General features: G+C 36.7%; 1 protein-coding gene across 6 annotated transcripts in view; it reads right to left on the bottom strand.

Annotated features, from left to right (window-relative positions):
* Positions 1–12,970, bottom strand: part of LOC123870800 (myotubularin-related protein 3) — a 66,760-nt gene that overhangs the window by 19,009 nt on the left and 34,781 nt on the right. For all 6 annotated transcript variants that reach the window (XM_045914248.1, XM_045914246.1, XM_045914245.1 and 3 more), the window contains one exon: positions 12,507–12,682. In XM_045914248.1, the coding sequence (XP_045770204.1) occupies positions 12,507–12,682 (176 nt within the window). The remainder of the gene's footprint in view (positions 1–12,506; positions 12,683–12,970) is intronic.

The raw sequence follows: 12,970 nt of genomic DNA, 5'->3' as shown, positions 1-12,970 counted from the left end.
TCCATTCGTTTGTAGTAACCATAGAACCCTCGAAACAGAACTTATGCCCAGAAGGGAACGAAAAAACCAGATTGTGTAAACAAACCTCTGGAAGACAGGTTTTTTTGTAACTACAAACAAAAATTCGTTCACTACAAACCTCTAGTAACCTTGCTCTGTCTATCCTTCCGTTTGTAGTAACCATAGAAACCTTAACACGGGACTTGTGGACAAAAAAGATTGAAAAAACCAGATTTTGCAAATAAACCTCTGGAAAGCAGGTTTTTTTGTAATTACAAACAAAAATTCTTTCACTACAAACCTCTAGCAACCTTCTTCTATCTATCCTTTCGTTTGTAGTAACCATAGAAGCCTTAAAACGAGACTTATGCCCAGAAGGGAACGAAAAAACCAGATTTTGCAAATAAACCTTTGGAAGACAGGTTTTTTTGTAACTACAAACAATAGTTCGTTCACTACAAACCTCTAGCAACCTTGCTCTGTCTATCCATTCGTTTGTAGTAACCATAGAACCCTCGAAACAGGACTTATGCCCAGAAGGGAACGAAAAAACCAGATTTTGTAAACAAACCTCTGGAAGACAGGTTTTTTTGTAACTACAAACAAAAATTCGTTCACTACAAACCACTAGCAACCTTGCTCTGTCTATCCATTCGTTTGTAGTAACCATAGAACCCTCGAAACAGGACTTATGCCCAGAAGGGAACGAAAAAACCAGATTTTGTAAACAAACCTCTGGAAGATAGGTTTTTTTGTAACTACAAACAAAAATTCGTTCACTACAAACCTCTAGTAGTTACCTTGCTCTGTCTATCCTTCCGTTTGTAGTAACCATAGAAGCCTTAACACGGGACTTGTGGACAAAAAAGATTGAAAAAACCAGATTTTGCAAATAAACCTCTGGAAAGCAGGTTTTTTTGTAACTACAAACAAAAATTCTTTCACTACAAACCTCTAGCAACCTTCTTCTATCTATCCTTTCGTTTGTAGTAACCATAGAAGCCTTAAAACGGGACTTATGCCCAGAAGGGAACGAAAAAACCAGATTTTGCAAATAAACCTATGGAAGACAGTTTTTTTTGCAACTACAAACAAAAATTCGTTCACTACAAACCTCTAGTAACCTTGTTCTGTCTATCCTTCCGTTTGTAGTAACCATAGAAGCCTTAACACGGGACTTGTGGACAAAAAAGATTGAAAAAACCAGATTTTGCAAATAAACCTCTGGAAAGCAGGTTTTTTTGTAACTACAAACAAAAATTCTTTCACTACAAACCTCTAGCAACCTTCTTCTATCTATTCTTTCGTTTGTAGTAACCATGGAAGCCCTAAAACGGGACTTATGCCCAGAAGGGAACGAAAAAACCAGATTTTGCAAATAAACCTATGGAAGACAGGTTTTTTTGTAACTACAAACAAAAATTCGTTCACTACAAACCTCTAGTAACCTTGCTCTGTTTATCCTTCCGTTTGTAGTAACCATAGAAGCCTTAACACGGGACTTGTGGACAAAAAAGATTGAAAAAACCAGATTTTGCAAATAAACCTCTGGAAAGCAGGTTTTTTTGTAACTACAAACAAAAATTCTTTCACTACAAACCTCTAGTAACCTTGCTCTGTTTATCCTTCCGTTTGTAGTAACCATAGAAGCCTTAACACGGGACTTGTGGACAAAAAAGATTGAAAAACCCAGATTTTGCAAATAAACCTCTGGAAAGCAGGTTTTTTTGTAACTACAAACAAAAATTCTTTCACTACAAACCTCTAGCAACCTTCTTCTATCTATCCTTTCGTTTGTAGTAACCGTAGAAGCCTTAAAACGGGACTTTTGCCCAGAAGGGAACGAAAAAACCAGATTTTGCAAATAAACCTATGGAAGACAGGTTTTTTTGTAACTACAAACAAAAATTCGTTCACTACAAACCTCTAGCAACCTTGCTCTGTCTATCTATTCGTTTGTAGTAACCATAGAACCCTCGAAACAGGACTTATGCCCAGAAGGGAACGAAAAAACCAGATTTTGTAAACAAACCTCTGGAAGACAGGTTTTTTTGTAACTACAAACAAAAATTCGTTCACTACAAACCTCTAGTAATCTTGCTCTGTCTATCCTTCCGTTTGTAGTAACCATAGAAGCCTTAACACGGGACTTGTGGACAAAAAAGATTGAAAAAACCAGATTTTGCAAATAAACCTCTGGAAAGCAGGTTTTTTTGTAACTAAAAACAAAAATTCTTTCACTACAAACCTCTAGCAACCTTCTTCTATCTATTCTTTCGTTTGTAGTAACCATAGAAGCCCTAAAACGGGACTTATGCCCAGAAGGGAACGAAAAAACCAGATTTTGCAAATAAACCTATGGAAGACAGGTTTATTTGTAACTACAAACAAGAATTCGTTCACTACAAACCTCTAGCAACCTTGCTCTGTCTATCCATTCGTTTGTAGTAACGATAGAACCCTCGAAACAGGACTTATGCCCAGAAGGGAACGAAAAAACCAGATTTTGTAAACAAACCTCTGGAAGACAGGTTTTTTTGTAACTACAAACAAAAATTAGTTCACTACAAACCTCTAGTAACCTTGTTCTGTCTATCCTTCCGTTTGTAGTAACCATAGAAGCCTTAAAACGGGACTTTTGCCCAGAAGGGAATGAAAAAACCAGATTTTGTAAACAAACCGCTGGAAGACAGGTTTTTTTGTAACTACAAACAAAAATTCGTTCACTACAAACCTCTAGTAACCTTGCTCTGTCTATCCTTTCGTTTGTAGTAACCATAGAACCCTCGAAACAGGACTTATGCCCAGAAGGGAACGAAAAAACCAGATTTTGCAAATAAACCTATGGAAGACAGGTTTATTTGTAACTACAAACAAGAATTCGTTCACTACAAACCTCTAGCAACCTTGCTCTGTCTATCCATTCGTTTGTAGTAACCATAGAAGCCTTAAAACGGGACTTTTGCCCAGAAGGGAATGAAAAAACCAGATTTTGTAAACAAACCGCTGGAAGACAGGTTTTTTTGTAACTACAAACAAAAATTCGTTCACTACAAACCTCTAGTAACCTTGCTCTGTCTATCCTTTCGTTTGTAGTAACCATAGAACCCTCGAAACAGGACTTATGCCCAGAAGGGAACGAAAAAACCAGATTTTGCAAATAAACCTATGGAAGACAGGTTTTTTTGTAACTACAAAGAAAAATTCGTTCACTACAAACCTCTAGCAACCTTCCTCTATCTATCCTTTCGTTTGTAGTAACCATAGAAGCCTTAAAATGGGACTTATGCCCAGAAGGGAACGAAAAAACCAGATTTTGCAAATAAACCTATGGAAGACAGGTTTTTTTGTAACTACAAACAAAAATTCGTTCACTACAAACCTCTAGCAACCTTGCTCTGTCTATCCATTCGTTTGTAGTAACCATAGAACCCTCGAAACAGGACTTATGCCCAGAAGGGAACGAAAAAACCAGATTTTGCAAATAAACCTATGGAAGACAGGTTTTTTTGTAACTACAAACAAAAATTCGTTCACTACAAACCTCTAGTAACCTTGCTCTGTCTATCCTTCCGTTTGTAGTAACCATAGAAGCCTTAACACGGGACTTGTGGACAAAAAAGATTGAAAAAACCAGATTTTGCAAATAAACCTCTGGAAAGCAGGTTTTTTTGTAACTACAAACAAAAATTCTTTCACTACAAACCTCTAGCAACCTTCTTCTATCTATCCTTTCGTTTGTAGTAACCATAGAAGCCTTAAAACGGGACTTATGCCCAGAAGGGAACGAAAAAACCAGATTTTGCAAATAAACCTATGGAAGACAGGTTTTTTTGTAACTACAAACAAAAATTCGTTCACTACAAACCTCTAGCAACCTTGCTCTGTCTAGCCATTCGTTTGTAGTAACCATAGAACCCTTGAAACAGGACTTATGCCCAGAAGGGAACGAAAAAACCAGATTTTGCAAATAAACCTATGGAAGACAGTTTTTTTTGCAACTACAAACAAAAGTTCGTTCACTACAAACCTCTAGCAACCTTGCTCTGTCTATCCATTCGTTTGTAGTAACCATAGAACCCTCGAAACAGGACTTATGCCCAGAAGGGAACGAAAAAACCAGATTTTGTAAACAAACCTCTGGAAGACAGGTTTTTTTGTAACTACAAACAAAAATTCGTTCACTACAAACCACTAGCAACCTTGCTCTGTCAATCCATTCGTTTGTAGTAACCATGGAACCCTCGAAACAGGACTTATGCCCAGAAGGGAACGAAAAAACCAGATTTTGTAAACAAACCTCTGGAAGATAGGTTTTTTTGTAACTACAAACAAAAATTCGTTCACTACAAACCTCTAGTAACCTTGCTCTGTCTATCCTTCCGTTTGTAGTAACCATAGAAGCCTTAACACGGGACTTGTGGACAAAAAAGATTGAAAAAACCAGATTTTGCAAATAAACCTCTGGAAAGCAGGTTTTTTTGTAACTACAAACAAAAATTCTTTCACTACAAACCTCTAGCAACCTTCTTCTATCTATCCTTTCGTTTGTAGTAACCATAGAAGCCTTAAAACGGGACTTATGCCCAGAAGGGAACGAAAAAACCAGATTTTGCAAATAAACCTATGGAAGACAGTTTTTTTTGCAACTACAAACAAAAGTTCGTTCACTACAAACCTCTAGCAACCTTGCTCTGTCTATCCATTCGTTTGTAGTAACCATAGAACCCTCGAAACAGGACTTATGCCCAGAAGGGAACGAAAAAACCAGATTTTGTAAACAAACCTCTGGAAGACAGGTTTTTTTGTAACTACAAACAAAAATTAGTTCACTACAAACCTCTAGTAACCTTGTTCTGTCTATCCTTCCGTTTGTAGTAACCATAGAAGCCTTAAAACGGGACTTATGCCCAGAAGGGAACGAAAAAACCAGATTTTGCAAATAAACCTATGGAAGACAGTTTTTTTTGCAACTACAAACAAAAATTCGTTCACTACAAACCTCTAGTAACCTTGTTCTGTCTATCCTTCCGTTTGTAGTAACCATAGAAGCCTTAACACGGGACTTGTGGACAAAAAAGATTGAAAAAACCAGATTTTGCAAATAAACCTCTGGAAAGCAGGTTTTTTTGTAACTACAAACAAAAATTCTTTCACTACAAACCTCTAGCAACCTTCTTCTATCTATTCTTTCGTTTGTAGTAACCATGGAAGCCCTAAAACGGGACTTATGCCCAGAAGGGAACGAAAAAACCAGATTTTGCAAATAAACCTATGGAAGACAGGTTTTTTTGTAACTACAAACAAAAATTCGTTCACTACAAACCTCTAGTAACCTTGCTCTGTTTATCCTTCCGTTTGTAGTAACCATAGAAGCCTTAACATGGGACTTGTGGACAAAAAAGATTGAAAAAACCAGATTTTGCAAATAAACCTCTGGAAAGCAGGTTTTTTTGTAACTACAAACAAAAATTCTTTCACTACAAACCTCTAGTAACCTTGCTCTGTTTATCCTTCCGTTTGTAGTAACCATAGAAGCCTTAACACGGGACTTGTGGACAAAAAAGATTGAAAAACCCAGATTTTGCAAATATACCTCTGGAAAGCAGGTTTTTTTGTAACTACAAACAAAAATTCTTTCACTACAAACCTCTAGCAACCTTCTTCTATCTATCCTTTCGTTTGTAGTAACCGTAGAAGCCTTAAAACGGGACTTTTGCCCAGAAGGGAACGAAAAAACCAGATTTTGCAAATAAACCTATGGAAGACAGGTTTTTTTGTAACTACAAACAAAAATTCGTTCACTACAAACCTCTAGCAACCTTGCTCTGTCTATCTATTCGTTTGTAGTAACCATAGAACCCTCGAAACAGGACTTATGCCCAGAAGGGAACGAAAAAACCAGATTTTGTAAACAAACCTCTGGAAGACAGGTTTTTTTGTAACTACAAACAAAAATTCGTTCACTACAAACCTCTAGTAATCTTGCTCTGTCTATCCTTCCGTTTGTAGTAACCATAGAAGCCTTAACACGGGACTTGTGGACAAAAAAGATTGAAAAAACCAGATTTTGCAAATAAACCTCTGGAAAGCAGGTTTTTTTGTAACTAAAAACAAAAATTCTTTCACTACAAACCTCTAGCAACCTTCTTCTATCTATTCTTTCGTTTGTAGTAACCATAGAAGCCCTAAAACGGGACTTATGCCCAGAAGGGAACGAAAAAACCAGATTTTGCAAATAAACCTATGGAAGACAGGTTTATTTGTAACTACAAACAAGAATTCGTTCACTACAAACCTCTAGCAACCTTGCTCTGTCTATCCATTCGTTTGTAGTAACGATAGAACCCTCGAAACAGGACTTATGCCCAGAAGGGAACGAAAAAACCAGATTTTGTAAACAAACCTCTGGAAGACAGGTTTTTTTGTAACTACAAACAAAAATTAGTTCACTACAAACCTCTAGTAACCTTGTTCTGTCTATCCTTCCGTTTGTAGTAACCATAGAAGCCTTAACACGGGACTTGTGGACAAAAAAGATTGAAAAAACCAGATTTTGCAAATAAACCTCTGGAAAGCAGGTTTTTTTGTAACTACAAACAAAAATTCTTTCACTACATACCTCTAGCAACCTTCTTCTATCTATTCTTTCGTTTGTAGTAACCATGGAAGCCCTAAAACGGGACTTATGCCCAGAAGGGAACGAAAAAACCAGATTTTGCAAATAAACCTATGGAAGACAGGTTTATTTGTAACTACAAACAAGAATTCGTTCACTACAAACCTCTAGCAACCTTGCTCTGTCTATCCATTCGTTTGTAGTAACCATAGAAGCCTTAAAACGGGACTTTTGCCCAGAAGGGAATGAAAAAACCAGATTTTGTAAACAAACCGCTGGAAGACAGGTTTTTTTGTAACTACAAACAAAAATTCGTTCACTACAAACCTCTAGTAACCTTGCTCTGTCTATCCTTTCGTTTGTAGTAACCATAGAACCCTCGAAACAGGACTTATGCCCAGAAGGGAACGAAAAAACCAGATTTTGCAAATAAACCTATGGAAGACAGGTTTTTTTGTAACTACAAAGAAAAATTCGTTCACTACAAACCTCTAGCAACCTTCCTCTATCTATCCTTTCGTTTGTAGTAACCATAGAAGCCTTAAAATGGGACTTATGCCCAGAAGGGAACGAAAAAACCAGATTTTGCAAATAAACCTATGGAAGACAGGTTTTTTTGTAACTACAAACAAAAATTCGTTCACTACAAACCTCTAGCAACCTTGCTCTGTCTATCCATTCGTTTGTAGTAACCATAGAACCCTCGAAACAGGACTTATGCCCAGAAGGGAACGAAAAAACCAGATTTTGCAAATAAACCTATGGAAGACAGGTTTTTTTGTAACTACAAACAAAAATTCGTTCACTACAAACCTCTAGTAACCTTGCTCTGTCTATCCTTCCGTTTGTAGTAACCATAGAAGCCTTAACACGGGACTTGTGGACAAAAAAGATTGAAAAAACCAGATTTTGCAAATAAACCTCTGGAAAGCAGGTTTTTTTGTAACTACAAACAAAAATTCTTTCACTACAAACCTCTAGCAACCTTCTTCTATCTATCCTTTCGTTTGTAGTAACCATAGAAGCCTTAAAACGGGACTTATGCCCAGAAGGGAACGAAAAAACCAGATTTTGCAAATAAACCTATGGAAGACAGGTTTTTTTGTAACTACAAACAAAAATTCGTTCACTACAAACCTCTAGCAACCTTGCTCTGTCTAGCCATTCGTTTGTAGTAACCATAGAACCCTTGAAACAGGACTTATGCCCAGAAGGGAACGAAAAAACCAGATTTTGCAAATAAACCTATGGAAGACAGTTTTTTTTGCAACTACAAACAAAAGTTCGTTCACTACAAACCTCTAGCAACCTTGCTCTGTCTATCCATTCGTTTGTAGTAACCATAGAACCCTCGAAACAGGACTTATGCCCAGAAGGGAACGAAAAAACCAGATTTTGTAAACAAACCTCTGGAAGACAGGTTTTTTTGTAACTACAAACAAAAATTCGTTCACTACAAACCACTAGCAACCTTGCTCTGTCAATCCATTCGTTTGTAGTAACCATGGAACCCTCGAAACAGGACTTATGCCCAGAAGGGAACGAAAAAACCAGATTTTGTAAACAAACCTCTGGAAGATAGGTTTTTTTGTAACTACAAACAAAAATTCGTTCACTACAAACCTCTAGTAACCTTGCTCTGTCTATCCTTCCGTTTGTAGTAACCATAGAAGCCTTAACACGGGACTTGTGGACAAAAAAGATTGAAAAAACCAGATTTTGCAAATAAACCTCTGGAAAGCAGGTTTTTTTGTAACTACAAACAAAAATTCTTTCACTACAAACCTCTAGCAACCTTCTTCTATCTATCCTTTCGTTTGTAGTAACCATAGAAGCCTTAAAACGGGACTTATGCCCAGAAGGGAACGAAAAAACCAGATTTTGCAAATAAACCTATGGAAGACAGTTTTTTTTGCAACTACAAACAAAAGTTCGTTCACTACAAACCTCTAGCAACCTTGCTCTGTCTATCCATTCGTTTGTAGTAACCATAGAACCCTCGAAACAGGACTTATGCCCAGAAGGGAACGAAAAAACCAGATTTTGTAAACAAACCTCTGGAAGACAGGTTTTTTTGTAACTACAAACAAAAATTAGTTCACTACAAACCTCTAGTAACCTTGTTCTGTCTATCCTTCCGTTTGTAGTAACCATAGAAGCCTTAACACGGGACTTGTGGACAAAAAAGATTGAAAAAACCAGATTTTGCAAATAAACCTCTGGAAAGCAGGTTTTTTTGTAACTACAAACAAAAATTCTTTCACTACAAACCTCTAGCAACCTTCTTCTATCTATTCTTTCGTTTGTAGTAACCATGGAAGCCCTAAAACGGGACTTATGCCCAGAAGGGAACGAAAAAACCAGATTTTGCAAATAAACCTATGGAAGACAGGTTTATTTGTAACTACAAACAAGAATTCGTTCACTACAAACCTCTAGCAACCTTGCTCTGTCTATCCATTCGTTTGTAGTAACCATAGAAGCCGGACTTTTGCCCAGAAGGGAATGAAAAAACCAGATTTTGTAAACAAACCGCTGGAAGACAGGTTTTTTTGTAACTACAAACAAAAATTCGTTCACTACAAACCTCTAGTAACCTTGCTCTGTCTATCCTTCCGTTTGTAGTAACCATAGAAGCCTGAACACGGGACTTGTGGACAAAAAAGATTGAAAAAACCAGATTTTGCAAATAAACCTCTGGAAAGCAGGTTTTTTTGTAACTACAAACAAAAATTCTTTCACTACAAACCTCTAGCAACCTTCTTCTATCTATCCTTTCGTTTGTAGTAACCGTAGAAGCCTTAAAACGGGACTTATGCCCAGAAGGGAACGAAAAAACCAGATTTTTGCAAATAAACCTATGGAAGACAGGTTTTTTTGTAACTACAAACAAAAATTCGTTCACTACAAACCTCTAGCAACCTTGCTCTGTCTATCTATTCGTTTGTAGTAACCATAGAACCCTCGAAACAGGACTTATGCCCAGAAGGGAACGAAAAAACCAGATTTTGTAAACAAACCTCTGGAAGACAGGTTTTTTTGTAACTACAAACAAAAATTCGTTCACTACAAACCTCTAGTAACCTTGCTCTGTGTATCCTTCCGTTTGTAGTAACCATAGAAGCCTTAACACGGGACTTGTGGACAAAAAAGATTGAAAAAACCAGATTTTGCAAATAAACCTCTGGAAAGCAGGTTTTTTTGTAACTACAAACAAAAATTCTTTCACTACAAACCTCTAGCAACCTTCTTCTATCTATCCTTTCGTTTGTAGTAACCATAGAAGCCTTAAAACGGGACTTATGCCCAGAAGGGAACGAAAAAACCAGATTTTGCAAATAAACCTATGGAAGACAGGTTTTTTTGTAACTACAAAGAAAAATTCGTTCACTACAAACCTCTAGCAACCTTCCTCTATCTATCCTTTCGTTTGTAGTAACCATAGAAGCCTTAAAATGGGACTTATGCCCAGAAGGGAACGAAAAAACCAGATTTTGCAAATAAACCTATGGAAGACAGGTTTTTTTGTAACTACAAACAAAAATTCGTTCACTACAAACCTCTAGCAACCTTGCTCTGTCTATCCATTCGTTTGTAGTAACCATAGAAGCCTTAAAACGGGACTTATGCCCAGAAGGGAACGAAAAAACCAGATTTTGCAAATAAACCTATGGAAGACAGGTTTTTTTGTAACTACAAACAAAAATTCGTTCACTACAAACCTCTAGCAACCTTCCTCTATCTATCCTTTCGTTTGTAGTAACCGTAGAACCCTTAAAACGGGACTTATGCCCAGAAGAAAACAAAAAAATGTTTTTTTTTTTTATTTTTTTTCTATTTAACTTTTTGAGAAAAGAATTCCACTACAATCCACTACTAACGTTTATCTATGAGAATCAATTGGAAAAATCTTGAATTTCAAATTTCGGGGGATGACCATTTTTTTTTTCGTTATAATTTTTTTTTGAAATTACTACAAACGAAAAACGTGTCACTACAATCAACTACATACGAAAGGCTATCGATACGCATAAAAAAATTTTACAATTTTTGAAGTCGGGTGCCAAGTTCACGGAGCCAAGAAAAGAGCCTATCTTTTCCTTACCAGGTTGACCCATGGTTGATCGAAAAAAAAAATACAAAGCTCAAGACGATTGCTTCTTTCGTCACATTAGTGATGAAATACATAACACTTCCCCTTAGTCTTCAAAGGAATAAAAATTATATAATCTTTACAGTTATTAACAAAAATAAATATTGATAATAATAGTTGACGATGAGTCATGATAAACACATATTATGCTCATAAAACATTGAAAGTAAACAGAAAAGAGAGACTTGGAAACAACTTGCTTAAAGTTTAAACAAGGCATTGCAACGCCTGTTTATTTAATTTTTATTTCAATACTAGCTGATGCCCGCAGCTTCGCCCGCGTGGATTGGTCAGATCCCCTGCAGCATCAGGATTGAGGAGTTGGAATCCAAATTTTTTATGAAACAATGTCGCAAAGTTCCTCTATCGATTAAAAAAGAAATGACGCAAATCGGTTCAGAAATCTCGGAGATTTCGGTGTACATAGGTAGAAAAACACAACTCCCTTTTTAAAAGTCGGTTAAAAAAGTAGCCTATTTTACGCCCTGGTCAATCCTCTACTTGCCTGTGAAAGTCCCGTCAAAATCGGTTCAGCCGTTCCAAAGATTAGCCTTTTCAAACAGACAGACAGACAGACAGACAGACAGACAGACAGACAGACAGACAAAAATTTTAAAAACGTGTGATTCAGTTATGGTATCGTTCAAATAACCATATGAGCTTAATATGAGGTAGTTATTTCGAAATTACAGACAGACACTCCAATTTTATTTATTAGTATAGATGTGGACAGACCGTTTTCTTCTCTTGTGTAACAGCTTTGTAATCGCATACAACTTTACCTACTTGTATATTGTTTGTCCAATGCTAATTAAATATTATACTGTTATAAAAATAACTTAATGCATATTAATAAATTCATAATAATTAATTATGTTATTAATGACTAACTTTTGCTCGCTGCTTCATCCGCTTGAATTGATATCCCGTATTAAAACATTTTTCCGGGCAGTCTCTGACTGCTAGAAAGTTGTTTTTAGAAACTGAACCAAGGTTTGAAGATTATGCCCGCCGATAGTAATTTTTCCTAGAATATACTTAATATTCTTGACAACTGACAAAAGTGGCCTATTACAATAATTGCTCTCCTTAATAACAATAGAAAAAAACCTAATTATCTACGATAGCAACAAAAATATGTAATGAAAGCAGTTCAAAGTCAACTTATCATAATGTTATCGCCGAAGGAAAATTTACCTACGTATATGTAAAGTACCTACTTTCTTTATTCTGCGACTCTGCGACTTTTTATATTTATCAGTCAATGGTCCCAATTTAATTTAAGATACAGGGTTTCTGTTGCCAATATAAGAACCAGATACATTTAATTAACCAACTTGTACCTGCTACTTTGGTAAATATGCGCTTTAGCTACAATCGCTACCGACTCTACCTAATAATGCCAGAAACCAGCTAGAAACATACGAACACCGAATAATAACATTGTTAATAGCCCAAATATAACTGTCCTAGAATGCAACACTAATTTAGTTACGCATCTTGCAAGCCGGTTGCAGACCAACAGCTAAGATATGACGAAACTAAGCTAAGATAGCTTAAGCTCACTATGAATAAACTAGAAATTAGTCGCGTGAAAAAACTGGCAATTTAGAAAACGTCAGTTGGCTTTGTTTAATTTGGAAATTCTACTATAGGAGCCTCATTAAATACGTTGCGTCTCGCATTGTCTAATCAAGGCTTAAGACATTTTTCAGCAATGATGCAGGAACTTACTTGAGTTGACGGCCGTGTTTACATAATATGATAAGGCAGAGTAGGTCGCGGATCTCCGGGGCGTCTATCAGCCGCAGGGGTACTGAAGCGCCGGGGCCGCTTCTCCGACGGGGTTGCAAGTGAAGCCTGTAGTTGGACATCGCGATTGTGCCGCCATCGGCCGTTCGGCCCACCCACTGTGGAAAGAGCGCCTTATTGTTATGAAACTTGGTATGTATATAGTTTCAGAAAGATTTAGAAAACAATATTTATAACTATGAAAGTTGAAAAAGGGCCGGTTTATGAAGATTTATGATCAACCCTTTGCCGGCCCACTACTGAGAACGGATCTCTTCTCAGAGTGAGATAAAAGACCTTCTGAAGATATCTACAACCAAATTCTTAGTTGGTCTTAACAAAGTACCTGAAAAGCATCCGTCAAAAATAAATTTTATTTCAAATTCAAATTATTTGATTCAATTAGA

This window comes from Maniola jurtina, chromosome 13 (assembly GCF_905333055.1).
Source record: "Maniola jurtina chromosome 13, ilManJurt1.1, whole genome shotgun sequence".
In the NCBI taxonomy this organism is placed as follows: Eukaryota; Metazoa; Arthropoda; class Insecta; order Lepidoptera; family Nymphalidae; genus Maniola; species Maniola jurtina.
Note: the sequence above shows the minus strand (reverse complement) of the source record. Positions and strands in the feature narration are given on the sequence as shown.